This window comes from Canis lupus, chromosome 28 (genome assembly GCF_003254725.2).
Source record: "Canis lupus dingo isolate Sandy chromosome 28, ASM325472v2, whole genome shotgun sequence".
Taxonomy (NCBI): domain Eukaryota; kingdom Metazoa; phylum Chordata; class Mammalia; order Carnivora; family Canidae; genus Canis; species Canis lupus.
The window spans coordinates 40,514,161-40,539,020 of NC_064270.1; the positions used below are offsets into that span (position 1 = coordinate 40,514,161).

At 70.6% G+C, this 24,860-nt stretch overlaps 1 protein-coding gene across 4 annotated transcripts; it reads left to right on the forward strand.

Moving 5' to 3' along the window:
* The first annotated feature begins 132 nt into the window (after window positions 1-132).
* Window positions 133-21,957, forward strand: PWWP2B (PWWP domain containing 2B). Of its 4 annotated transcripts, none has more exons than XM_025467709.3 (4): window positions 133-293; window positions 8,401-9,993; window positions 13,093-13,207; window positions 21,463-21,957. In XM_025467709.3, the coding sequence occupies exons 1-2, from the start codon at window positions 169-171 to the stop codon at window positions 9,980-9,982; spliced, it is 1,707 nt and encodes a 568-aa protein (XP_025323494.3). In that variant the 5' UTR covers window positions 133-168; the 3' UTR covers window positions 9,983-9,993; window positions 13,093-13,207; window positions 21,463-21,957. The 4 variants fall into 4 exon arrangements, with proteins under 4 accessions (XP_025323494.3, XP_048959133.1, XP_048959134.1 ...); XM_049103176.1 differs by lacking the exon at window positions 133-293 and adding an exon at window positions 518-7,412; XM_049103178.1 differs by lacking the exon at window positions 133-293 and adding an exon at window positions 7,216-7,458.
* The last annotated feature ends 2,903 nt before the right edge of the window (window positions 21,958-24,860 follow it).

Here is a 24,860-nt window from a genome sequence, read left to right on the forward strand (position 1 = left end):
CCCGCCCCCGCCCCCGCCCCCGCCCCGGCCGGTGCCCGCGCCCCCCCCGCCCGCGGTGGCCGCCCCGAGCGGAGCTTTGTGACGTCAGCGGCCGGCGGGCGGCGTCACGCGCGGGCTGACCCGGCGGCGGCGGCGGGGCGGGGGCGGGGGCGCGGGCCGCGGCGGAGCATGGAGCCGCGGGCGGGCTGCCGGCTGCCGGCGCGGGTGGAGCAGGTCGCCAACGGCGCGCTGCTGGTCTCGGCGAGCTGCGGGGGGCGCCGCTTCGCCGGGGTCCTGCTGGACTGCACGAGGAAGTGAGCGCGGGGGCGGGCGCGGGCGCGGGGCGCGGGGCGCGGGGCGGGGGGGGTCCCCGGGACGGGCTCCCCGGGGCGCTCGGACGGGCCCCGCCGACCCAGGGCTCGAGCTGCCGGCGCCGCCTTGGGCCTCGAGCGGGGCTGGGGGCGCGCGGGTCCCGGAGCGCCGGAGCCGAGGGGGGGCCCTGTGGCCCGCCCGCCCCCGCCCGCCCCCGCCCGGCCCGGCCCGGCCCCGGCCCCCACGCCCGCCGCAATTAACGCACTTTTCTTTGTCCGGACGCACTGTTGAATCCGGCCGTTTCCGGGGCTGTCATCCCGGGGGGACGCGCGGGGCGCTGGAGCGGGTGCGGGTCCCGGGCTCCCGGCCGATGGGGGCGGCTGTGCCGGCGGGGCCTGGAGGCGCCGGGCAGGGCAGGGCAGGGCAGGGCAGGGCCGGGCCTCGGGCAGGGGGCGCCGGCGAGGGGGGCGGCGGGGAGGCACCTGCGCCCACTGCGGGGACCGGCAGCAGGAAGAGTCTCCTGGAGACAGTGTCACATGGCCGTGAGCTGTCGCACAGATAAATGATTAGGCATTAATCAGGCGCTAATGTCTCCGCTCCCGCCGGGCCTTATCTCCGGGCCGAGCCGAGCCCGAGTGGCTCCCCGCAGAGGCCCAACTTTTTCCCTCCGTGGAACCCAGATTTCCTTGCAGCCCCGCGGACGTGGCAGGAAGACCATCACTCCTCAACAGTTACCCCCTGGCACCATCTCTTCCTGAGATGTGCCAGAAGCCATTTAGGCACAGTCATGTGACCCCACATACGGCCTCCCCGGCGGCGACAGTGGCCCTGCCCCACCCTGGCAGGTCGGGGCGGGGGGCAGGGGGCTGCCGCAGAGTCACCTGGAGGCTGCCAAGCCTGCACCCTGCGGTGGCCAAAGTCTCCCACCGCTGGTGGCCACCACTTCCCCCGCCAGGCAGGACGGCCAGCCCGGGGCCTGTTGCTGCTCCTGAGTGTGTGTGTCAGGGGCTGGGAGGGCCCCCCATCTGCTCTCTGGGCTCCCCAACCCAGCACAGGGGAGGCCGTGGCCCCCGATCCTCCAATGCCGGCCACCCCCTCCCCAGCCTGCAGCCAAGCCAGGTTGCAGACCAACACGGGCCTCTCCACATCCCCACCCCCTCGTGGAAGGAAGCAGGCCAGGCTGGGATCCCAGCATGCGAGCTGGCAGCCGTCACCCCTGCCACGGCCACACTCAGCTGTAACCAGAGCCACCCACAGAGCCAGGGCCTCGGTCCGCAGTGGCTCTCTGTGCAGTCCCCCAGGGCTTGGTCCCCAAACGGCCCTGCCCGCCCCTGTCCCCGCTTCGCTTGCTCCCTCTGGTGTCGTCCTCTCTTCTGACCTGGGCCCACGATATTAAGAGTTGGGTGCTCCTGTCTGTGGCCCGGCCATCAGGTGGGCTCCGCTGGCCGCCTACAACCTGGCCTGGGTGTTTGGGGCCGCAGGGTCCGGGGCCTTCCCAAGGCCCGTTCCCTCAGTGCCCGCGCCCCCTCCCCGTGTGGGACAGTGGCCTGGCCGGCCTGGCGGTGGAGGCCCCCGCCCGGGTGTGGGCACTGCCCAGCCGGACGAGCCGCTGGGAGCTCCAGTTGCACACGCCGACCCACCTCTGGGAGCCTGCGCGTCCAGGACAGTGGGGTTGTGCGGGGTGTGTTCAGGGCAGCCAGGCCGCAGCTGTCGGCGTGCCCTGGTGTGCGCCAGGCACGTGCCAGGAACTGCCATTTATCAGCGGCCTCCAGAGCTGGCGTGCAGACGTGAAGGTCCGCGGGGCCCGCCTGGCGGCGAATCCTTGTCGGGGTCTCCCTCAGGAGTGGAGCAGCCCCAGGCAGGGCCTTCGAGCCAGTCCCCTTCTCTCTCCGGAGCAGGGCCCAGCAGCGGGCTTGCTCACTGTGCCTTTGGGGGGTGACACGCCCTGTCCCTTGGCACTCTGGGGGGTGGGTTCCCTCCCCCAAACATTCACAAGAGGAGAAGACCCCCCCCCCCTGGTCTCGGCAAGCGCATGCAGCTGCCAGGCCAGGTGCCCAGCCCCCTCCCACCCGAGACCTGAACCCGCTGCTGAGCTGCGTTGCGATCTGAGGGAAGATCCTCAGCTCTGGGTGCCGGTCCTCATGCATTCACCTGCGTTCACTACCTACTGTGTACCTGGGCCGAGTCCCAGGCGTCGTGCTGTGCGTGACCCCTCCTGTCTCCCTACGAGGTACAGGTGACCCAGGCCTGCCTTGACCCCACAGGCTCCGACTCTTCAGGCTGGGGTGCCGGGGGTGTGAGCATTGTTCTGTGGGTGGTTTGGGGGTACTGCTCTGGTTGAGGACCCCCAAGTGAGGTGGCCCTGGTTGGGGCGTGGCCCCAGGACAGCAGGGCCCAGAGTGGGGAAGGGATGGTCTCATGGGCAGCTGGAGTGACCGAGCCCAAGGCCCCAAGCCTTCATCTCCGAGCTGGTGTTTTTCAAACTTCCCCAGTTGTGAGTCATCCAGGGTGCCATACCCACACGAGGCTTCTGGCCTCTGTGACCCACACCCCACCCCAGGAGGGTGGGACTCCAGCTTCTGAAGCCAGCCAGTCAAGAATCCCAGCAGGCCGGTCCCCGGGCAGGAGAGCAGGCTCGCTCCCTCCCAGGCGCACCCGTCGTCCAGGATGGAGGCTCGGCCACTGATGGCTGGTCCTGGGGAGGTTCCCTGGACAGATAAGGATGGACACCTGTTCCGGGTCCTACTGGGCAAAGCCTCCCTGACCTCGGGGAGCCAGGGGGGCCGAGAGCAAGGTGCCCAGTGAGTCACAGGCTGGCGTGATCCGTAGCTGTAGGCAGCTGCCACTCAGGGGACCTGGCCAGCACGGGGTGACGCGGGGCGTGGGCAGCGGTAGCCATCTCAGAGCGGACACAGGGATGCGGTCTGCTGCATCCTGTCATCCGCTGGGATGATGCTGGCAGTGGTTAAACCTCTGAGCCCAGGAGTCAGGGGCCGGATGTGCCAGCCTGGCCCCATGGCCTGTCCCGCAGATCCGGGGTCTGTCATGGGGGAGGGGCGCCTCCCGTGTGTGGCCCTGGACAAGCGGCCGCCCGGGTGTCCAGGTTGTGCCCCCCCAAGCTGTTCTCCCCGGCTCCCTGGGCAGAGGTGGGCTCAGGGGCGCGGGGAGGCCTGCCCTTCCCTCGGGGCTCGGGGCTGCTGCCTGTGAGAGCGCAGGGGTCTGGATTCAGGCCTGCGGGCACCTGGAGGGGCCCCTGCGCTGTCCCTGCTCCAGAAGCCGGGTCGTCACCTCTTCCCTGGACCCCGGGTGGCCTGTCCCCATGGGAGGATGAGGAGGGGGTCCAGGGCAGACATGGCCCCGGCTCGGTCAGAGGCCACTGTCCCGTTCCACAGCCACTCGGGTCCCGAGGCCGCAGAGCCGGGAGGCCGCAGGGGAGGCCGGGAGCTCTGGCAGGCGGCCGGCCGGCTCCTCCTGGCCGCGGGCCAGCTCAGGCCTGGCTGCTCCGGGGGTTTGCTGAGCTGGTTGCACGGGTGAGACCTCGGGGAGGGCGGGGGAGCGGAGGCCGGGCCGCGGGGCTCCTGCCAAGGCTGCCTGCCAGGCGGCTTCTCCCGGCCCCGTGGCCCTGCAGAGGGCCCGGCCTTGGGCAGAGCGGGGACCCTCCGGGGACGAGCGACGCTGCTCTGGGGTCTGGCCCCCCTGAGAGCCTCCTGGGCTCTGCGTGTCCCCAGCGGTGCCTGGGCGCTGCGGCCGTGTGCCCTCCCCCAGCTCCCCAAGGACCCGGGCTGAGAGGTCGGCTTCAAGGGCCTGTTTCCTGCGTGGAGCCCTTGGGCAGCCCGGCCCCCCCCCATCCCCAGGCCCCTGCCCACACGCAGCTCCGTCCTCGTACTGGGCCGGGGGGCAGCGAGGACCCCAGTGTGGCGGGGGACAGGACAGCGGGGGCCTGGGTCCCTCACCCGGGCCTGGCCAGCCGCGTCTCTGGCTGCAGGGCCGCCCCAGGCCGCTCGCCTGCCAGGGCCTGCGGGATCACCTGTGGGGCGGTGCCGGGCTGCCCGGGGCCTCTGGGCCTGGGCCGGGGCCAGTGTCAGCACAGCCTGGCCTCACGGAGGGGCCGGGCCCCGTGGGCGAGGCGCAGACCAGGGTGGTGTCGCGCCACATGCCCCTGAGTCCAGTTGGGGGGGCCCGGGGGCTGCGATCCCTCCTGGGACAGTGGCCTGTGCGGTCCTTGTGAGCTCAGTGCCCCCGCCCCCGGGCCCCGGCCTCCCCCAGCCCCTGTCCCCCGTCACTGGGGAGTGGCCCTGCCCGGCGGGAGGTCTGGGCCGGGTTGCCCGGGGAGGGTCACCCGGGGAGGGAGCCGTTCCCTGGCCGCTGTTTACCCACCAGGCAGCTGTGGGTGTGGCCTGGGCAGGGCGCCTCTGGGAAGGAAGTGTGGCCGCCGCGGTGCCAGAGTCACGGGGCCTCCGGTCGTCGCCGTGGTGCCCGGCGCAGGCCTCACATGGGGAGGCCCGGGCCGGGGCTCCGAGCGCTCCGTGGAGCCCAGCTGGTGCCCCGTGTGAGCTGCGGGGCAGGGAGGGGTCAGCGCCTGACCCTCCTGTGCCCAGGGGCCTGCCTCCAAGCTCGGGCTCCGGCCAGGGCCTGGGTGTCTGGCCAAGGGCCTGTGACTCTACTAGACAGGCAGGACTCCCTGAGGGGTGCGTGCACCACAATGGGGCAACCCCCTGGGCCCCAGCTTCGGGGCCTTCCCCGCCCCACCTGCCCCGCCTGCCTTCTGGGAGAGGGTGCCGCAGAGACCCCGGCGTGGGCTGCCCAAGGGTGCCGTCCGCGCACGGGCGCCTGCCGAGGAGGGTCCTGGGCCGAAGATGTGTTGGTTTGGGTTCAGGTTCAGGGTGACGGGAAGAGGGCTGCCCGGGGCTTTTGCTCTTGGCGGGGGGGCCTTTGTGCAAGCAGGACAGGCTGGCACGGGGCTGGGCTTGGGGGCAGGGCAGGGGTCTCAGGAGCTGGTGTGCACTGGTTCCCAGCAGCGTTGGGGGGGCAGTGGGGATGCAGATGAGGGGAGGGTAGGAGTGAAGCCCCGTTCATGGTCTGAGTAAAGGTGGGCCGGAGGTGGGCTGGGGGGCCTGGGAGCAGCCTTCCCGGGCCCGGGCGTGTGGGTCCTGCCTGGTGTGCAGACCCCTCCGCGTCTGTGGGATCCCCTTGGTCTACAGACCTGCCTACGGGGTCTCTTCTCGGAGGCCCCGCAGCCATCACTGTGGCCCTGTGTCACGCCCACGGGGGGCACTCGGGGTGCTCTGTTCCTCACCCTCAACCCAGGTGCCCACTTGGGAGGGGCCAGGCGGCCTGGATGACTTTCTGGCCTTCCAGGTGCCCTCCCAGGGGTGAGGCTGCCCCTTGAGGGGCTCCTTGGGGGCTGTTCACACTGTGTGTCTTCTGGGCGTCACTGGCAGGGACACCATGGCTCCCCGGGGTGGGCCAGCACCCCTTCATTTGAGGCCCCTTCCTGGGGTCCCACGGGTTCAAGGAGGGATCCCGACACCCCTAACAGCAAGGGGCAGTGAGCACGCTGGCCCAGGAGGTCAGGGTGAGTGCCCGTGTGCATGCGAGTATGTGTATGCAAGTGTGCGTGTGTGCACATGTGCATGTGTGCCTGTGTGAATGCGTGCGCGTGTGTACACGTGTGTGTGCGTGCCCACGCATGTGCCTCGGTGTGAGCACGTGCGGTCAGTGCTCAGAATCCTGCGCTTGCTGGTGGCGGAGCTGGTTGGGGGGAAGAACCAGGGCTGACGCAGTGTGGGGTGCAGGCTGCGCCCTGATGCCAGGGCACCCGGGGAGGTTTGGGGATGCACCTGCCCGCACGACCGCGGGGCTGGTCTCCCCACCTGGACCCCCGCGGACTGCCCGTGGATTGCTGCTCGGGGACGACCTGGGGCCTGGCATCCGCACCGCATCTGCCGGGCTGCTCAGAGGGGCCACAGCAGCGGGCGGGGGGGGCGGGCAGGCAGCGGTCATCCCAGCACCAGCGCGTGGCTGTGCGCCGTCAGTCCTCACTCACAAAAACTGGTGGTGACGGTTGGGGCCGTGCGGTCTGTGTGCCCAGGGCCAGGTGAGGGCACGACCCTGGGTCCCTGTTGTCACCCCTGGTCCCCAAGAGTCTCCGCTCGTCCTGGCGTGCAGGCCGTCCGGTCCCGGCTTCCCAGGATTGCTGAGCGCGTGCGGCCGGGACTCGGCGCCCGTGGAGAACGGGGAGGGGATGGGGTGCTCATCCTGGCCGCTCCCCCACCAGAGCAGAAGCCCCTCCCACGCTGGCCCCGCGGCCCCCCGCGGCCCCCGCTCGCCCTCCTCTCTCAGTCCCGGCTACGGCTACAGGTTACAGGGCGGCCGCGCCGGGGGCCGGTGGCCACGGACCTGTGTTTGCTGGACTCTGGTCACGAAGAGGAGTGAGCCCCCGACCCCGCAGGCCCCCGCGAGGACTCCAGATTCCGGGCGTGGCCACAAGCACACGAGAACCTGATGGGAAGGAGGGAAACCGTGGTTTCCAACTTTTACCGCGAACTTGGATTAAACGAAGACGGGCCGTGTTCGCGCGGGGACATCCGCCGTCTTCGTTAATTCACAGACGTCATGACCGCGGGGACCGACCGGGGGAGGCAGCGCCCCGGGCGTCCCGTGCCCTCCGTGCCCGGCTCCCGGCCCTGGCGCTGGGGGGCAGCGACGTCGTGGCCGGTCGCCTCCTGGCTAGCCTGGACTCTTCTGGAACACAGCAAACGGGGAAATCGTTTGGAGATGGGGAAAGCGGAGCGTCAGTCGTCGTTTCTACCCTGGTCAGATTCCACGTGGAGGGTGAGGACCAACGCGCCGTGCCCGGCCTCGGCTCTCGTAACTTGGCGGAAGTCTGCTTTCGCGCTTCAAGAACAGCAGCTTTTAGCGGAAGCGATCTCGAAGGTCACATCACGTGTGTCTCGAAGTCACGCGCGCTCGCCGCTGGAGACGGGGGCGGAGGACGGGCCTGCTGTCGGCCGTTGGGAACAGCGTGGACGCTTTCCTGCGGCGCCGAGGGCCCCTCATGAGTTAGATGCAGCTACGCTCAGCACAGGGGCTCGGGGGTGGCCCTCCGTCCGCTCTGGAAGGTTCTTTGACCACTGACTTTCTACACCAACCCCCTCACCTCGCCAGGTGCCCAGACGGGGGCCGCGTGGTCCAGCACGTCCTGGGGGCAGAGCAGGCCTTTAGCGGGGCAGGTCCCGGCGGGGAGCCCTGGGGGTGCCGTCCCGCCCTTGGCCTTGGCCGTGGGTCCTCCTGGGAGGTGGGCCTCCTGCCCTCTCGTGTCCCCTTCCCGTGGTTCGCACGGCCTTGTGTTGCTGCTTGGTCCCCTGCCCTCGTGGAGCTGGGGGTCTGAGGGCAGGGCCCGGGGGCATCAGGCGGGAGGGGAGGTCCTTCGGGGATGTGCTGGGCGGGGCCGAGTGGATGTCACCCTCACCCCAGGGCAGTGGGGACAGTTGGGACCAGCTGAGCATTCAGGAGGGAGCAGGCTCCCGGGCCCAGGGCTCCGGGCTCCTGGCCGACTCCTGTCCTCAGGCCAGGGCTGCCACTGCACCCCCCACCCCCCCAGGCCCCCCACACCCTGCTGGTCCCTGCGACCCGAGTCCGACGGGCTGTCCCGGGCCCATAGGGAGCACGTGTGGGGTCTTCCCTCGGGGAGGGAGGGGTGGGTGGACACGGCGGTGAACTAGGGCCCCTGGCCGCAGAGCAGCTGCGCCCCCCAGGGCCCAGTCAGGCCGTGTCGCAGCCCCCAGACCCCCAGACTCTGTTGTCAGGCTTCCAGGGCCCGCGTGCCTACCCCGGGGTCTGGGGAGGTCTGCAGTGGCCGACATGGGGACAGCATGCCTGAGCGACCCGGGAGGTGGCCTCCGCGCTGGTCACGGGGCGTCGCAGAGCGCATCCCTGGGCTGCCTCGCCTGGGATCACGTGGGGGCGTTGGCCCTGTCGGGACCCCGGATGCACCTGCAGATGCTGGGCCCCAGGCGGCACCCGGATCCTGCCGGGGCCCTGGGGTGGGGACTGGGCGCAGCGGCATCCTCCCGGTCTGACTGTCCCCTTCTGTCTCCCCACTGCCAGGTCCGGCCTCTTCGGCCTGCCCCTGTTGGCTCCGCTGCCCCAGCCGGAGGACCCCCCCGTCAACGGCTGCCACGGCCCGGCGCCCTCGGAGCAGGACGGAGAGGCGATGCAGCTGGGGACCGGCCCGCCGCCGCCTCCCTGCGGGGACCAGCCCCCCGAGACCACCGGCCCCGAGCCGCCCCCGCCCCTCGTGCCGCCATTCCCGCCGTACTTTGAAGGCGCCCCCTTCCCTCCCCCGCTCTGGCTGAGAAGCACCTACCGGCAGTGGGTCCCGCAGCCGCCGCCCCGGACCATCAAGAGGACCCGCCGGCGCCTGTCCCGGAACCGCGACCCAGGTCGGCTCGCCCTGAGCCCCATTCGCCTGCGGCCGCGCCAAGTACTCTGTGAGAAGTGCAAGAGCACTCTGAGCCCCCCCGAGGCCAGCCCCGGCCCCCCGGCTGCCCCTCGGCCCCGCAGGAGGGGGGGCAGCGGCCCCGGCCCCGACAGGGAGCCCCTAAAGCTGGAGGACCCTGACGGCGGCGGCGGCGGCGACGCCACGGCCACGGCGAGGAGGAGCAAGAGGGAGAGGCGGGAGGAGGACGGGGCGCGGGTGGCCCGCAGCCCGGCCATCAAGATCTCGTACAGCACCCCACAGGGCAAGGGCGAGGTGGTGGAGATCCCGTCACGCGTGCACGGGTCCCTGGAGCCCTTCTGCCCGTCCCAGGCCCCCCACGGCGCCGGCCACGACCCCCGCGGGCCCCCCACCTGCATCCCCAAGCTGAAGCTGACGCGGCCGGGGCCCCCCGGCCCCGGCCTGCCGCCCCCCAAGATCCGCCTGAAGCCCCACCGCCCGGGGGCCGGGGCGCGGGAGCCCGTGTACCGGGCCGAGCTGGTGGAGGCGCTCAACGGGCGCGGGCGAGGCCCCCGGGCCGGCTCCCCGACGCTCCCGGGCCGCGGCGCTGCCGACTCGTCCTCAGGGAGCTCTGGCGAGGACGAGGACTTCAAAGGGTGTCCCCAGGGTCCACGCGGGCCCGAGAGCCTGGCCTTCCTGGCCGCCTGCCCCAGGAGGGGCGCAGACTGTGCCAGCGAGTCCGTGTGGAGCAGCGACAGCCTGGACGAGTCCAAGTCGTCCAGCTCAGAAGTAACGTCACCAGACACCTGCGACCTTTCGTCCGGGGACGGTGCGTCCGTGCGGTCCTCGTCCAAGGACGCGAGGCCGACCGTGCCGCCCCTCACGGTCAGGCTGCACACGCAGAGCGTCTCCAAGTGCGTGACTGAGGACGGGAGGACGGTGGCCGTAGGGGACATCGTGTGGGGTAAGATTCACGGCTTTCCTTGGTGGCCCGCGCGCGTCCTGGACATCAGCCTCAGCCAGAAGGAGGACGGGGAGCCCTCCTGGCAGGAAGCGAAAGTCTCGTGGTTCGGCTCCCCAACTACGTCGTTCTTGTCCACCTCAAAGCTCTCGCCTTTCTCCGAGTTTTTCAAACTGAGGTTTAACCGCAAGAAGAAGGGGATGTACCGGAAGGCCATCACGGAGGCCGCCAACGCCGCGCAGCACGTGGCCCCCGAGATCAGGGAGCTGCTGACGGAGTTTGAGACGTAGGGCGCCAGCAGGTGAGTGCGCGGGGCGGGGGCGGGCGCCGCCCCTCCCAGGCCAGCGTGTGTCTGGGGCCTTCGCTGAGCCCTGAAAGACCTGCTCACCCTTGGACGCGCCCGAGAGAGGAGCAGGTTTAAGGGTGGAGGTCGTGGGGAGTGTGGGGCGGGGCTCCCCGGGTGCCCTGGGGCCGCTCGCTCCCCGGGAAGGGGACTCACCCTCCTGTCTCCCCAGACTGGAGCCGAGGCCCCCTCCGTCCTGTTCCCACGTGGTCCTGACTTGGCAGGACAAAGGAAGGGGGGAGGTTCCTGGACCCGCGGGCGCTCCGGGCTCCTGGGGTGGCTCTGGGGCCTGTCCCTGGGCTGGTGCCTGGCCCCCCCGAGTCCCTGCGGGAGAACTTATAGGCTCTCCAGCCGTGAGCCTTAGGGAGGCAGCCGTCCCTCAGCAGGCCGCGCGTGTCTGTGGTCACCATGGGGGGGGGGTTCGGGAAGCGGCCGGGGAGGTGGGGGCAGAGACACCCCCCAGGCCCCAGGACAGGGAGGTGCTGGCTGTGTGTCATCAGACGGCTGCGGCGGGGGTGTCCAGGCGGTCGCTGGCCACCCCCCTCCCAGCCCTCCCCCACAGACAGGGCGTGCGGTGGGGTCCCCCTGCCCACAGAGGCAGCGACGGGAGGGGCAGGGCTGTGCCCAGAGCCTCGGTCCTGCTCCCCACCTGGGCCTCTGCCTTGGTTTCTGTGGCCTTCAGCCGACCTGGGCCGCCTGGTCCCCTGCCCCTCCCCTGCCTGGTGCCACGGTCCCCAGCCCGAGCCCGGCCTCAGCAGTGTGCCTCAGCTGTGTGGCCAGGAAGGGCTTGGGGGGCACCTGGCGTGACCCTCACTGCTGTGCCACGTGTACTGGGGGTCGTGGGATGGAGGGGTGACCTGCTGGGGGTCGCGGGATGGAGGAGTGCCCCCAGGCAGGTCGCTGCCTGTACTCGGGAAGCCCGGTCCCAGCCTTCCCTCCCCTGCTTCCGGGGTCAGCCCGGGTCACTGCCCTGCATGACTCCCAGGGGTCCACACAGGCCCCGTCCTCTCCTGAACCAGGCTCAGCCCCTGTGAGCTCGGGTCGTCACGTGGGGGGGTGTCACGTCGGGGTCGTCACGTCGGGGTGGGGCATGCCACCAACCTGCTGGCATCCAGCCAGCAAGGGTCTCAAGTGGGGGCACCTGGGGGGCGGGCGGGCGCGCCTGACTGGGGAGGGATCGGGGGGAGGTCAGAGTGTCGCCTTCCGTGGGGTCCTGCCTGCCCGTGCGCCCCCCGCCATCCGGACCAGGCCTGGCTGCTCACAGGCCCCTCCTGCCTCTCCACCCCTCCCGCAGGCGGGGGCTGTCGGCAGGGCAGTGGGGTGGGGACGCGGAGCACCGTGTCCTCAGGACTGACCTTGAGGTCCCAGGTCCCAGCTCCCAGCGGGTACTTATTAGGGCGGCACTGGGGTCAGGGGGCCCACCCGGGCTGTGTGGCCTGGGGGGCAGGGAGCCTCCCCTCCCCCTCCCCTGAAGAGTGCAGCCCCGTGGGGGGGTTGGGGGTTGGGGGTTGGGGCCGCCCTGTTTACAGGGAAGGAGGGAAGAATCTCGCCAGACAGGTTTCACTGCTGCAGGGGCTGCGCCCACAGACTGGCCTCTCCTGGGCTCCTCCCTCCCCCCTCCTCCCTGCCTGCTCCCTCCCTTCCCCCCCTCTCCCTCTGTCCCCCTCCCCCTCTCCTCCTCCTCTTCCCTCCTCCCTCCCTCCCCGTCCCTCCTCTCCACCCCCTCCCTCCTTCTTCTCCTCCCTCCTCCCTCCCTCCCCATGTCTCCTCCCTCCTCCCCCCTTCCCTCCTCCCCCCACCCCCCCTTCCTCTGGGTCTCTCTGTCTCTGTGCGTCTTCCTGTTCCTGTCTCTGTGTCTCTGGCCCCTGGGACAGGAGCTGGGGAGCCGGGACGCTGGATCGTTGCAGCACCAAAGCACAAGGCGGTTTTGCCTGATTGGCTTTTTAGTTGTTTTTTGAGGATTGAAAACTCTGCTGTGAGGTCCAGGCCAGCCAGGTGTTGGCCAGTGCAGGGCCGGGGGCGGGGGGTGTCCTTGCTTCCGGGGGTCAGTGCTGCTGTTTGGGGGCCCGGCCCCCTGGCCTGCTCCTTGAGAGGCAGACTGGGGACTGCTCCATGGGCTGCAGGGTCTGCTGCAAGCTCCCGCGATGCTGAGGGGACTCTCGGGCCGCTGGGAGGGGTCGTGGTCGGGGTCGTGGTCTCTGGTACCTGGGGGGAGGGCTGGAGCTGGGGAAGGTCGACCTGCAGGTCGTCACCAGCTGGGGCTTGGGGACAGCTGGGAGCCCCTCAGCCTTGGGGGCGTCTGCACCGCCAACCAGCAGGGGTCGAGAATCCAGCAGGCGCCGTGGGGTCAGGGCCCTTCCAGGGCCCTCGTGCCCTGCATCTTGTCCCAGGGCCTCCCGCCCCACCTTGCAGAGGGACTGGGGGCTGAGAGGGGAGGGGGTGCCCAGGGACATTCTGGAGAAGCTCGGGGACCGGCACGGAGGCTCTCAGCAGGGACAGCCCCCAGCGCACTGGGGCTATGGGCCCCCAGGACGGAGCTGACCCCCACGGCCGCCCGGCCCTGCCCCCTGGCCCCTGTGCTCTGGCCCCCGCAGCCTGGCCTCCCTGGGCCTCGCTCCCTGCCTGTCTCCCAGTGACTGCGGCACCGGCTCCCGGGCTGGGTGGTGGGGGTGCCCGGGGGCCTGGTGATGACCTGTTGGCAGCCGCCGCTGGAAGTGGCCCCTACACCCTTTCTGAGTGGGGGGAGCTGTTCTTACAGGGGCTCCTCCCACGCCCCCCACCCCGGGGCAGGGTCTCCGACGTTCCTTGGGTCAAGCTCCTGGCTGGAAGGGACGGGCACCCTTCTCCCGACTTCGACCTTAGGGGGCTCGGATGGTCCTGCAGGCGGGGAAGGGACACCCAGGAGCGCGGGGCCAGTCCCCCAACCTGGTAGGTGATGGCAGCTCCTCCTGAGGCTGGCGTCCCGCTTCCTAGGGCTGAGAGCTCCACTAGATGGGGGACACCGCGGGCCTCACCCCGTGAATCCCAGCGCCCACATTTGTGCATAATCACACACAGGAACGTGCTGAGAAGGGACGAGGGCCCCACAGCGAGCATCTGGCGAGGAAGCTGACCTGGACTGGGGATCCGGGAAGGCTTCCTGGAAGAGGTGACATATGGCTGAGCGCGAACGGTGAGCTGATCATGAGCTAATAGGCTGGGGGGTGAGCGTCCTAAGTGAAAGGAGGGCGAGTGCCTGTGGCCTGTGGCAGAAGGAAGCCTGCACGATCCGGGGTGGGGGAGGAGGCAGACGGGCGTGGGGGGCGGAGGCCGGGCCGCCTTGTCCTGAGAGCAAAGGGCAGCACGGGGCGTGTTAGGCAGGGGGTGCATGGCCCCGTTCGTGGGTCAGCAGGCGAGGGATGGCAGGACGGAGGCTGAGGCCAGGATGGGGAGCCCATGGGGGGCAGGGCAAAGCGGGGAGCAGGGGTCTGAGCCCCAGAGGGGCCGACCCAGGGGTGCTGGGCGTTGGCTCCTGGAGCGTGGGGACCACAGTGGCCCCTGCTGCGGCCCCAGCCGGCTGGGGTCTGGGTGCCTGAGTCTTGGCTGGGAGGCGCCTCTGGGTCCAGTGCTCAGGGGAACAGGGTGGGGGGCGGGGGGAGGTGCCTGGGACAGGTGAGCAGGGCCGCGGGGCGGCAGGGCAGGTGCGCCCACGGGATGGGCCGTGTCCTGCCCGCAGGCCCCATGCGGAGGCTGGCCCATGGGGGCGCTGTTACCCACGGGTATCAGGAGCGGCCCGAGCGGCCCCCAGCTGTCCCGGGAGCCCCCACGGCACCCCCTGTGCCGCCCTCGGAGCCGGGGCCATCCTGGGCAGTGGGGGGGGGGCGTGGGCGGGGCTGCACCGGGGCCAGGTGGGGGCTGTGGCGCCCGCCTCCCCGCCTCACCCGCTCCCCGTGAGCTGGGAGGGCCGCGGCGGTCCCGTCCTGTGGAGCCGGGGGGTCCAGCGCTTCCCGCCCTGCCTCAGTGGGGGGTTTGGAGGGCAGGAGCTTTTTGGGGTCCCACAGCGGCCCCCCTCTCGGTGCTAGCGGGCAGCCGCCCGGGGCTGGGGTCCTGTGTCGCTGGTCGCCCTCGGGTTCCCGGCGCTACCCTGAGTGCCGCCCACCCGAACGGCCGGCCGCCTGAAGGAAGTTTGTTCTCCTGGTTCTGGGGGCCGGACCGCACACTCGAGGGGTCTCCGGGCTGCGCCCCTGCGGGAGGCTCCGGGGGCTCCTTCCAGCCCCTGGCGGCCCCCAGAGGCCGGGCTGGTGCCGGCATCACCCCGCCCTCCACCTCTGTGGTCGGGACCCCCTCTGCCCCCCTCCCGCGGGGACCCCGGGCAGCCTCACGGGTGACCCCGCGGATCCTCATCTGAGTCCCGGTGCAATCGCTTGGCCCTTGCACCTGAAGGGTGGGGGCCTGAAGCCTGCGGGGCGCCCTCCACCCCTGCCTCCTCCCGTCTGCTCAGCAGATGGTTTAGGGGCCCGCGTGTGCACCCCGCTCGGGCTTCGGCCTCTTCCACGGGGGCCGGCTGGGCTCGAGGAGGGCTCAGCTGGCGGTGAGGTGGACTGGACCCTGCAGGGGCGGGCGCTGAGGGAGGGATCGTCCTTCCAGAAGGGTCCACTGCCCTGCCGGGGGGCTGTGCACAAGGGCCGTGGGTCCGGGTCGCGCCGGGGCGCTTTGCCCTTTTAGCTTCGGGGTGTTCGCTTCTCCCGGGACGTGGAGGTCCCCCAGGCAGGACCAGCTCGCACCCTGAACCCCGAAGCCCCGGGCTGCTGGCCGCGCCTGCAGTCGCTGTCCCTGGGGAGGCGGGGTCGCCCCGGGGAGGCGGGAGCTTACTGGTGGGGCGGCGCCCACGGTTTCACCTCCCCGCGGGGTCTCCCTTTGGGAGCAGGGAGCAGGGTCCTTGAGCCGCGGGCGCCGAACCGGCTTTTCTCTCTCCCGAGTCTAAATAACAAGGTGCTTCCGCTCCTGGAGACGTGGCTCTGGGCCGACTTCCTGCGCTGCTTTCAGGGGACTCAGGTCCTCTGTGCAGCTTGTAATTATTTTGTTCCCGAAGGAAGCGAAGGCCTGTAATTCCGCGCCTGCCGTGGGCGCCCAGGCCCCGACCCGCCTCCCGCTGCCAGCGCCGTCCCTGCCACCAACTCCGGCAGTGCCCGGGGTGCCGGGGGCGGCGGGAGCGCGGCTGGGAGACTCGGGGTGTTGGCGGCTGCCTCCCGGCACCAGGGCCCGGGCGAGGGGGCTTCCGGGCGGGGGCGCCATCCGGCAGGTGCAGGCCCTACCCTGGGGAGACGCCTGCCGGGCAGAACAGGGCGCTTTGCCCTGGTTTTCATGGATTCCGTGTCGCCCTGAACACGCGCCCCCGGGCCCCCGGCCTCTGCACCCCCGGCCTCGGCACCTGCCCCGGCTCCGAGGCCCGAGAGCCCGCGGACAAGGACCCACACTCTGCACCCCGTCACAGGGCGGCCGCCCGTTGTGGGCCCCGCGACCCCGTCCCGTCCTTAGTGATCCTGCGGGGACACCCGGTCACCCGGGACTCTGAGGCGCAGTCTTAACAGGACGAGGGCGGGACCGGGGGACTCTGTCCCTGGGCGCGTCACATGCGCTTCGGGTCTTTCCGCGAACCCCACTAGAGATGAAATCGCGCCTCCCTGCGTGTCGTCAGCGACCTTTCCTCTGCTCCGGCCGCCTCTGTCCTAGGACAGTGAACGGAGCCCGTGTGAAGCGGCGACGCCCTCGGTCAGGCTTCCGGCCCGCAGGGGGCTGTTGGTAGTTACGCTCCGGGGGAGTCAGAGTGACCCGTGGGTCTTTGGGCGTTGGGGGGTCGCGCCCCTGATCCCCGTAACCGTTATTCAAGGGTCAACCGTGTTCATTTTCTGCGTAAAAGTTAACGTGTGGGGATCCCTGGGTGGCGCAGAGGTTTAGCACCTGCCTTTGGCCCAGGGCGCAATCCTGGAGACCCGGGATCGAATCCCACGTCGGGCTCCCGGTGCATGGAGCCTGCTTCTCTCTCTGCCTCTCTCTCTCTCTCTGTGACTATCATAAATAAATTTAAAAAAAAAAGATTTAAAAAAAAAAAAGCTAACGTGTGTATTAAACGCGTGTGCGCCGTCTGTTTGACGCGTGATGTGCCTCAGCTACCTCGCGTACGGGGGACACGTCACACGCGTGATGCCTTCAGACCGACCACACAGCTGGCGTCCCCCGTGGGTGATGAGCGGGGACCCCGCGAGGCTCCCCGTGGGTCTCCCCGACCCCGGGGCCTGGCCCTCCTGTGCCTCGGAGTCCGCCGCCAAAGGCATCGACGCGGTTCCTCTCTCTGCCGTCGCCGTGACCTCAAAGCACAGGGTCATTGATTTGGCTGAACTTTCCATGGTTAGACGTTCCTGTCGTTTACATTTTGGTGCATGTTTCGTGATTCTGCGCACATTTCTGAGGGTCCCAGATGGCCGCGACCAGGTCCCTTAGGAGCACCCTGCAGGTGCCCGGCGTTGGCTTGGCCTTGGCCGATCCTCCTCCCTTTGGGACATAAGCAGACACGCAGGGGGGCCCCCTCTGCCCTCTGGGGTGTGAGCGGCATCCGCAGCCCCCCCGCGCCGTGTACCCCATGACGCACCCAGGAAGGTGCTGGAGGCCGTGTGCACAGAACGTGCTCGTCCCCGTGGAGCCGTGCGCACACCACAGCCTGTCCCTCAGCAGCCTTACGGACCCTGGGCTTCTAGGCTTTTCTAAGTCAAGGCAGCTGTGAGCCGGGGGTGGGGCGGGTCTCCCGGCAGGAGGGTGCCCGTGTCCTGAAGACCCCGGGGGACCCGGTAGTGGGGCTGCAGGCTCCAGGGCAGGGAGGCCCCAGAACCCCGGGGTTTTCGCCACGTGGTGGCTCCGTGTCTCCTCCTTGGGGAGGCTCCCCCGAGTCCCCGCACATGCTGTGCCTGACGAACCCCAGCTCGGCACCCTCGCCCCGCACGCTGTTGCCACCCCACCCGTCCATTCTTGGCTGTTCTGTGTGGGGTCTCCCCCTTCAGGTAGGTGAGGCTCTGCAAGTTCAGACCCTGGCAGCCCGGCCCTGGGTCACCGGGGGGGTGGGGCTGGGGCACCCTGTCCCCCAGATGGGGACACCTGTTCAGGGGAGGCACAGAGCCAGGGTGCAGTCCCAGGCCCAGCTCTGACTGTGCATCCAGCACCCCGGGGCTGCTGGGCGGACCCCTCGGAGGGGAGAGGAGAGGAGGGCAGGTGCCCACCCCCCGGAGCACCTGGGGAGGAGAGAGGCTTCCCGGCTGTGGCTGGAGGGCAGTTGGGGGGACGGCCTGGGGAGGGGGTCTGCTTGGCTCTCCCTGCAGCCTCTCTCCCCTCGGCCTCTCCCCGTGGCCTCTCCCCACTTGGCCTCTCCCCCGCAGCCTCTCCCCTCGGCCTCTCCCCACGGCCTCTCCCCCCACCCCGCCTCTCCCCCCTCAGCCTCTTCCCCCTCGGCCTCTCCCCCCGGCCTCTCCCCCTCGGCCTCTCCCCCCGGCCTCTCCCCCTCGGCCTCTCCCCCCTCAGCCTCTTCCCCCTCGGCCTCTCCCCCCGGCCTCTCCCCCCTCGGCCTCTCCCCACGGCCTCTCCCCGTGGAACCCTCTGGATTCTGGGGAAACGGGACTTCAGCCGGCCGTCTTCCAGCCGCATTCTGGAGGGCGGCATTTCCGACGCTGGCATTCCTGGGCGCTGTGGCTTCCGGTGGGCGTGACCAAGGCCTCCTGCAGGGTCTCTGAGTGTCCCGGGGGGGATGGGGCTGCACCCCCACTTCCCTGGCCCGGGGATCTCCAGCCTGGGCCGGGGTCTCTGGTGCGGCCTGCGCGTACGGGGCTACAGGAACCTCGGGGCCCGTCCTGCGGGGTGGGGGTGCCCGGGGGCCACAGCCAAGGCCGCACTGGTCCCGGCAGGGTTGAGGGTGTGGCCACGCGGAGGGACAGAGCCAGGCGGCAGGGCTCCTGTGCGTGTGGCCAGGTGCTGGGGCCCTTGGGTCACCCGGGGCACGTCAGGCCGTGAGTGGGGTGGCTGCGCGGCAGACACGTAGGAGGCGCTGGGTCGTGTGGGGGGCGCGTCTGCACCTGAGGGGGCGTGAGCTCGGCCAGGCCAGCGGCTGCCTGCCTTTGCTTCGCCCCGGGATGCCGGGGGTCTCGCTCCTGACGCGGCCGCTGCTCGGCTGCCACCTGCCCCGACGGCTTGTGGTTTAGGGACAGGCCTCCTCCTGCACCGAGTGTGGAGACCAGCGGGTCTGGCCGCCGTCGTGGGGCCTGGGCCGGCCGTGCTTCCCGCGCTGCGCCCACCGGCCCGGCCCTGCGTGGGGGCGGGCAGCCCCCCTGGGCACCCCATCTGCTCAGCTACCCCCGTCACTGGGGTGCACGCGGCTCGGCGGGCAGGGTGGCTTCAGAGGGCCGTGACTGCGGGGCCCGTGTGGGGATCCCGGGGCCCCGTGGGCGACACGGCCCCGTGAGGTCGGTGGGGCCAGCGAGGGGCAGACCTGGGAAGGGGCCGTCGGAGCATTCCCATGGTGCACGCGGGCGCGGGCCTCCCCAGAGACTCCAGGGAAGCCCATCCCCGGAGCGGGTGGGGCGGCCTCGCTGCTGCACTGGTCCCGGCCAGTGGGGTGTCTCCCCGCCCAGGGAGCCCCGGAAACGGGCTTCTCTTGCTGCGTCTGCCCCGGGCCTGTGTAGTGACCTCACCTTTCCCTTTGTTTCCGACTTGGGCGGGGCCGCAGGGACGGCGGGGCTGGGGTGCTCTGGGACAAGTGTCCCCCCCGGGGGGGGGCGGGAGGAAGGGGTGGGGTGGCAGGGGCTGTGCTCATGCCGAGGGCTTTCCTGGCCACAAGGGACCCCGGGCGCAAGGGACCTGCCCATCCGTCCCGCCCGGGTCAGCGGCTGGTGCAGGGGGGCTCCCCGCCTCTCCCCCGTGCCCCTCCCTGCCCCCGCCGGGAGAGCTGAAGTACTGGCGGGTCGGCTACGACCTGGGAACGTGTCTCCAGGAGGGACTGTTGGTCCTTGGGTGGGAACCTGCCATCCTCGGCTGGCCGCGCCCGGGCCTGTCCTGCCCAGAGGGGGGTGGTGGCTGTAGGACGGGGACGGGGACTCCATCCAGCTCCCCTCCAGGAGGCGGCTGCCACCTTCACCCAGCGACCCTGAGGCTCCCCCGGCACAGCTTCCTGTGACCCGCGACATTGGGTCCGCCTTCCGGGGGACACTCCCTCGGGACTCCGAGTCGGGGCCTCCAGCCAGGGGCGGGACTGCGAGCAGGTCAGGGCAGACACCTCGGAGGACCGGCCACCTGGAGCCGGTCTAGACCCAGCAGCCAGCCTTCCCCGCGGGGCGTGTGGTCAGGCCTGGACTCGGGGCGCAGTGTTCCCAGCAGAGGGCCGGTCACCCGGGGGCACCCCTCTCCTGGCGCTCAGCCTGCTGTCCAGCTGTCCTGTGGGGGGTCCACGACCAGCAGGCCAGGGCCCCGCGGGGTCCCCTCTCAGGCCTCTTAGAGACCGGCTCCCCTGGGGGACACTAGATTCCAGACGTGTGTCCTCCGTGGTTTGGAGCCGCCCCGTCTGCCGCCCTGGGACGTGGGTTCACATCCTGGCTTCAAAGCTGAGTTGAGTGACCTCGGTCAGGGTCTGAGCCCCTCTGAGCCTCAGCCCCTTGTCTGTGAGGAGGGAGGGGGTGACAGCACCCCCAGGGTGGTCGTCACAATAGAAGTAGCCTGGGGAAGCCACTCTGGGCCCTCTTGAGCCCCGACCACCAGGGCTGTGCTCACACCGACCTCATGCCCTCTGCGCCCACTGCCCCTCCTGCACCTTGGGGCCAGCAGGCTCTGGTTTGCCGCAGCCGCAGAGGACAATGGGCTCCTGGCCGTGTCGCATGGCGCAGAGGACGACCAGTCCCTCCCTCCCCTCCAGCCAGGCCGCTTGCGGGTGGGGGGCGGGTGCCCTCAGCACCTCGGTCCCCGGGGCTTTCCTGGGCCCCCGGGAACGTGTCGTGGGTCTGGGCCTGGACGGGGCGTGTGCCCCCGCCTCGGTGACACCGCAGGGGGGACGTCCACCTGGTCGCACCCTGCCGCGCAGCTGGCGGCCTCGCCCCCTCCACGCAGCCTCACCCCCGCACAGGGTTGCTTTGGGGTCGGGCTCCTCTGTCCCCCTCGAGGGCTCGGGCAGCGGAGCGGGGCTGCCGTCGGGGTGGCTCTGTGTCGGGGTTTTATTATGTGTAAGTGGAGGGAGGCTTTGTCTTCACTTCCCGCGACAGGCGCTTCGGAACCCAGTTCTTTTCATTTAAGATTTATCCGTGTCAGTGGTGCGTATGCTCGCGTGGTCGCGGCCCAGTGACGGGAGACCTCGTCTCCCTCGGCCTCAATGATGCGCTTGTGCGCCGTCTCTTATTCCGTGATTGTCATCCGGGGCGTCGTCAGGACGCTGCTTCCAGCGGAGACGAACGCGGAGCCCCGTGCCCCCGCCACACGCACACGAGCGCCAGCCCTGGGCTCCGCGGGGGACAGGTGCGGCCCGTGCGCGCCATCGGCAGGAGCGTCTCCTGTCTGCCCTGCTCTGCTCTGAATTGAATTTGCCTCGTTTTCTGGCTGCTTAGTTTTTATGTTCTTATCACTTATTCCTCCTCGGTCTCCCGGGGCCTCAGGCACGGCGTCCGCCCGCTGCGTGAACAGACTCCCCAAACCGCGGCGGCCTCACACGTCGTGGCTGATCCTGCGGCGTCCAGGCCGCTGGACTGGACTGGGGCGGGGGCTCCCGTCCTGCAGGCTTGGCTGCTGTGTCCGAGGGCGGGTGGCGTTGGGACACTGGGCTGAGGGCCCGTCTGCCCCACGGCCGGGGCCGCCTGCCCAGGGATGACCGTCTGGAGCCCTGGGTGGTCCCCTGGGAGGTGGAGACGCACGGAGAAGCAGGGCTGAAGCTCAACTGCCCACCAACCAGGGGAGGGTTGCTTATGGGAGGGTCTGCCCCCAACCCCAGAGGTTCCCCGAACCAGGAGGGTGTGTGTCTGCAGCGGGGCATCAGTCCCACACCCTGACGGTGACACGCGGGGGTCCCTCTGAGCTGTGAGCCCCAGGGCCGTGTGCACAGCCCACCAGGCCAGGAGTGGCCGGAAAGATCTAGAACAGCAGGCCCCTCACGGAGAGCCCCGGGGTCTGAACTTCCAATTAGTTGGATCCTGAACCTTTCTCTGGGAAACACAGGGTCCTGCGGAGGTGGGTGGACACAGGTGGGGCGCAGGTCGGGGGCCCCGCCTGGGAGGTGGGACGCCGGGGTGGCGAGGGCCCCTGGGGAGGCACGGAGCCCGAGGAGCCCGGCTCAGAAGACCCACAGTGGGCGCCCGACCCGGTGCTCAGACCCCGGGGCCTGTCCGCCAGCCCTGGCCCGAGGTGACCTCTTTCCCTCTCTGTTTCCTCAAGGTCGTCGACGATGAGGGCACGGCCGTCCTGGAGCCTCCGACTTCGGGGGTGCCCTCCACACCCCCGTTCTGCCCGAGGGACCCCGCGTGCCTTCTGGCCGGCCTGCTTCCGGGTGCCCCAGGGAGGAGCACAGAGCCCAGGAGCACCGCGGCTCCTCCCTCCCCACATGTCAGCTCTGGCTTGTGAAGTTCCAGGAGCCCCGCGACGACGGGCTTGCTGCGCGCCTGCACCGGGGGCCGCGGAGGGGCAGGCGGGTGGGCACCCCGGGGTCTCCGTGCACTTGAGAACCAGGGGCCCCGCCTCCCTGCATTCCTCCCAAAGTGGGGTCCCGCCGCTGCCCAGCACCGCCGACAGGGCTCCCCGTGGGGACTCCCCGGGCCACGGGCCTGCGACGGCGCCACGTTGAGACTCCGGAAGGAATGCAGCCTGGCTCCTCTCTCCTTTCTGTCACTTTAAAGACCAAAAAGACCAAAAAGAAAACGAAAGAAACAGAAACCGGGTCGTGCTCTTGCTTTGTTTAAACCGGAGAGAGAGCGAAGGGGCGAGTGTAGGGCCTCTCCGAGCGCTGCGGGTGCGGCCAGGGGTCGGGTCGCGGGAGGGACAAGGGAGGGCGACCTCCCAGGGCTCCAGGAGGGTGGGCGGGCAGTGGGCTTCGGGGAAGGAGGGACGGTGCGGTCCTCCCTGGCCCTGCCTCCCGCCCCCTCCGTGCTCCAGCAGAGCCTCGGCCCCTGTGTCCGCCGCGGCTGGGAGGCCGGGCCCCCGCGGAGCCCGTGGGTGCAGGGGCTGCCGGGCCCTTTGAGGGGAGAAGTGGCTCCTGTGAGGTGATGCCCGCATGTGGGGCGGCGCCAGGGCCCAGAGGCAGCTCCCCGGGGAACGCGTGTCAGGCCGCGTGATGGGGACTCGGCCCCTGAGCCCGACGCCGCGCGCCGCCCACACTGGGCGCTCACCTGCCGACTGCCCGGAGTGGCAAACCCCCCGGGGGGCTGCGAGGTGGCCGCCAGTGTGGGGGGGGCCCGCCCTCGCCCCAACTCCGGAGACCCTGCAGGCAGCCTGGCCCCCGCGGCCCCCCCCACCGCCCGATGGCCCCGAGCCGCCTGGACCTGCCCGGGGAGGCGCCCCCCGATGTGCGGAGGCCCCCCGCGCGCGCCGAGAGGCTGGGCCAGAGCCGCGTCAGCCCCCCTCCCCCGGGCTGCGTGGGCGCCGGGCACAGACCGCACCTCTGATTAGAAGGGAAAGCGGCTGCTTTTCTTTTTTTTTAAGTCGTTGTGACTGTTTCTTTAAGCAGCAAATTAATCACGTTTTCCTGTCAGTTTGATTTCACGGGAGCCCAGCCCCTGTCCCTGTGATCCTCGTTCCTCCAGGACCTGGGGGAAGGGCCCTGGGTGTCCCGTAAGTCCCCCCACCCCCACCCTGGCTGGCTGGGCACAGAGGCCGCAGGAAGAGGGTGGGCTTGGGGGGAGCACTCTAGGGGGAGGTGCTCCGCGGAGGAGGAAGGCCAGCTGGGGAGGGGCTGGGAAGGGGGGTCCTCGCCACGGAAGGACCCCACCCAGGAGCGTGGCCTGGGCAGGAGGGGCCAGCTCGCTGTGTGCACACGGTGTGCAGCAGTGAGGCTGGGGCTTCGGGGTGGCCTCGGGGCTGTTGGGGACTCTCTCCCCTCTGGGGCCTGGCCCCTCCCGCGTCCCCTGCCCCAGCTGGTCTGCTCCAGATCAGGGCCTGCTGGGCCCCCCAGGCTGTCTCCGTGACCCCTGTGGACAGAGTGGCCCCTGAGCCTCCAAGGGCCCTGTCGGGGAGAGGGTGAGTGTGGCCCAGGAGCCAGCTGGGCCCAGCCTGACGCCTCCTGGGCCGGGATGCCCGGCGTGGGGGGCCGCCCCCGTGACCCTTTAGGCAGCCCGGACTCCAGAAGTAGCCGGCTCCCCGTCCTGGCCCCCGGCGTCCTCACCTCCCACAGGGCTGGTCCTCACTCACTGGCCCCTTGGCCGGCAGGCACTGATTTCAACACGGAGGACGCTGGCCTGGGGGGGATGGAAGGCTGGCGGGTGGCAGGTGGACGGGAGGGTGTCACATGCCCTGTCCCAGCCTCAGCCCTGCTCTTCCGAGGCAGGGGCTCCCCGTGTCCCCCTCCAAGGGCAGAGGCAGGGGCTGGCATGACAAGGAGCAGGGGCCCCTCTGCTCCGGGGGCCACCGTCCTGCTGCCTGTCAGAGGTCCCCCAGCCAGGCCACCCTGTCTGCCCGTCCCCTCAGCCCGGAGGCCTCAGCCCGGGGCCGCCCATGGTCTGGCACAGGGCTGCAGGTGCGCGGCCGCCCAGGCCCACGTGGGCGGCTCAGCGTGGGCATCTCTGGGTGGACCTCACCTCGTGTTGAGGACGGTGGAGCCACAGCACATGGCGGCCTGGCTCCCACCTGACACCCCGGAGCGACAGCTTCATTTTGGGCCGTCGTGTCTATCCGGGCAAGCGGATCAGGGCAGAGGGGCGCTGCTGCCGGCTGGGGGGTCTGAGGAGAGGGCTGGGTCCGGGGCTGGAGGGACTTCCTTTGGGATGGGCGCAGCCGCCGACGGAGGGGGAGCCTCGGACTTGCCGAGCAGCCTCCAAACTCGCCGCCTATGCCGTCCCCTCTCTGCGCCCCTCTCTGGTTCCTGTGGCATCTGGTGCACCACCCCGTCGCCCCGTTGTTTGTTGGGGCACCAAGGGCTGGAGAGGCCATGGCTCGGCCAGGGTGTGGCTGAAGCCCTGAAGCTTGGGCTCCTTCTGCCCCCTGCCAGGGAGGCTGCCCCCGCCCCCCGCCAGCCCTCGGACCCCATGGTTCCTGTGACCCAGCTGCACAGGGTCCTGGGCCTGGGGAGGCCTGGCCTTCCCTGCTGAGACGCGGGGGGCTCTCAGCCCCAGGACACCCAGGGGTGCAGGAATCCATCACATGCCCCTGCGCCGCTGCTCTTGGGCCGCAGGGGTGTGGGTGTCGAGCAGACACACGGAGTCCTCGCCGCGGCCCAGGGTTTGCCACATGGACACTCGCAAACCACAAGTGCCCGCATGTCATAGCCGGACAGATGGAGGCCGCCTGGCCATCCCCCTCCCCTTCCCCCGCCCGGGGTCCTGCAGCGAGGGTCGCCACCCAGCACCCTCTCCCCACCCCGCCGGGCCCCGGTTGGCGCCTTCCCTCTTCTGCAAGGGCCCTGCATCCGGTGGTAGGAGATTGGTAAGATAAAGGGAAACGGCAAAGAAAATGAGAATCCGTGCGGTGTCCCCACCGTCCCCGCCTGATGGGCCTTGGGCACACTTGTCCCTGCATGACCTTTCCGGGCTCTGCACTCGGGGCCGCCGGCCACCGGGGAGGTTCTGCTCGTCTTCCCAGGCCTCTCATGTCCTGGAGGCTCCCACCCGCCCCCTTTCTGCCCTGGG

What these genes read in the sequence shown, in the direction of transcription:
- PWWP2B (XM_049103176.1), top strand. Translation starts at nt 6,907, where the DNA reads ATGACCGCGGGGACCGACCGGGGGAGGCAGCGCCCCGGGCGTCCCGTG. An exon ending in CCCTCCGTCCGCTCTGGAAG is followed by an intron (nt 7,413 to 8,400) that starts GTTCTTTGACCA and finishes CCCCACTGCCAG; the next exon opens with GTCCGGCCTCTTCGGCCTGC.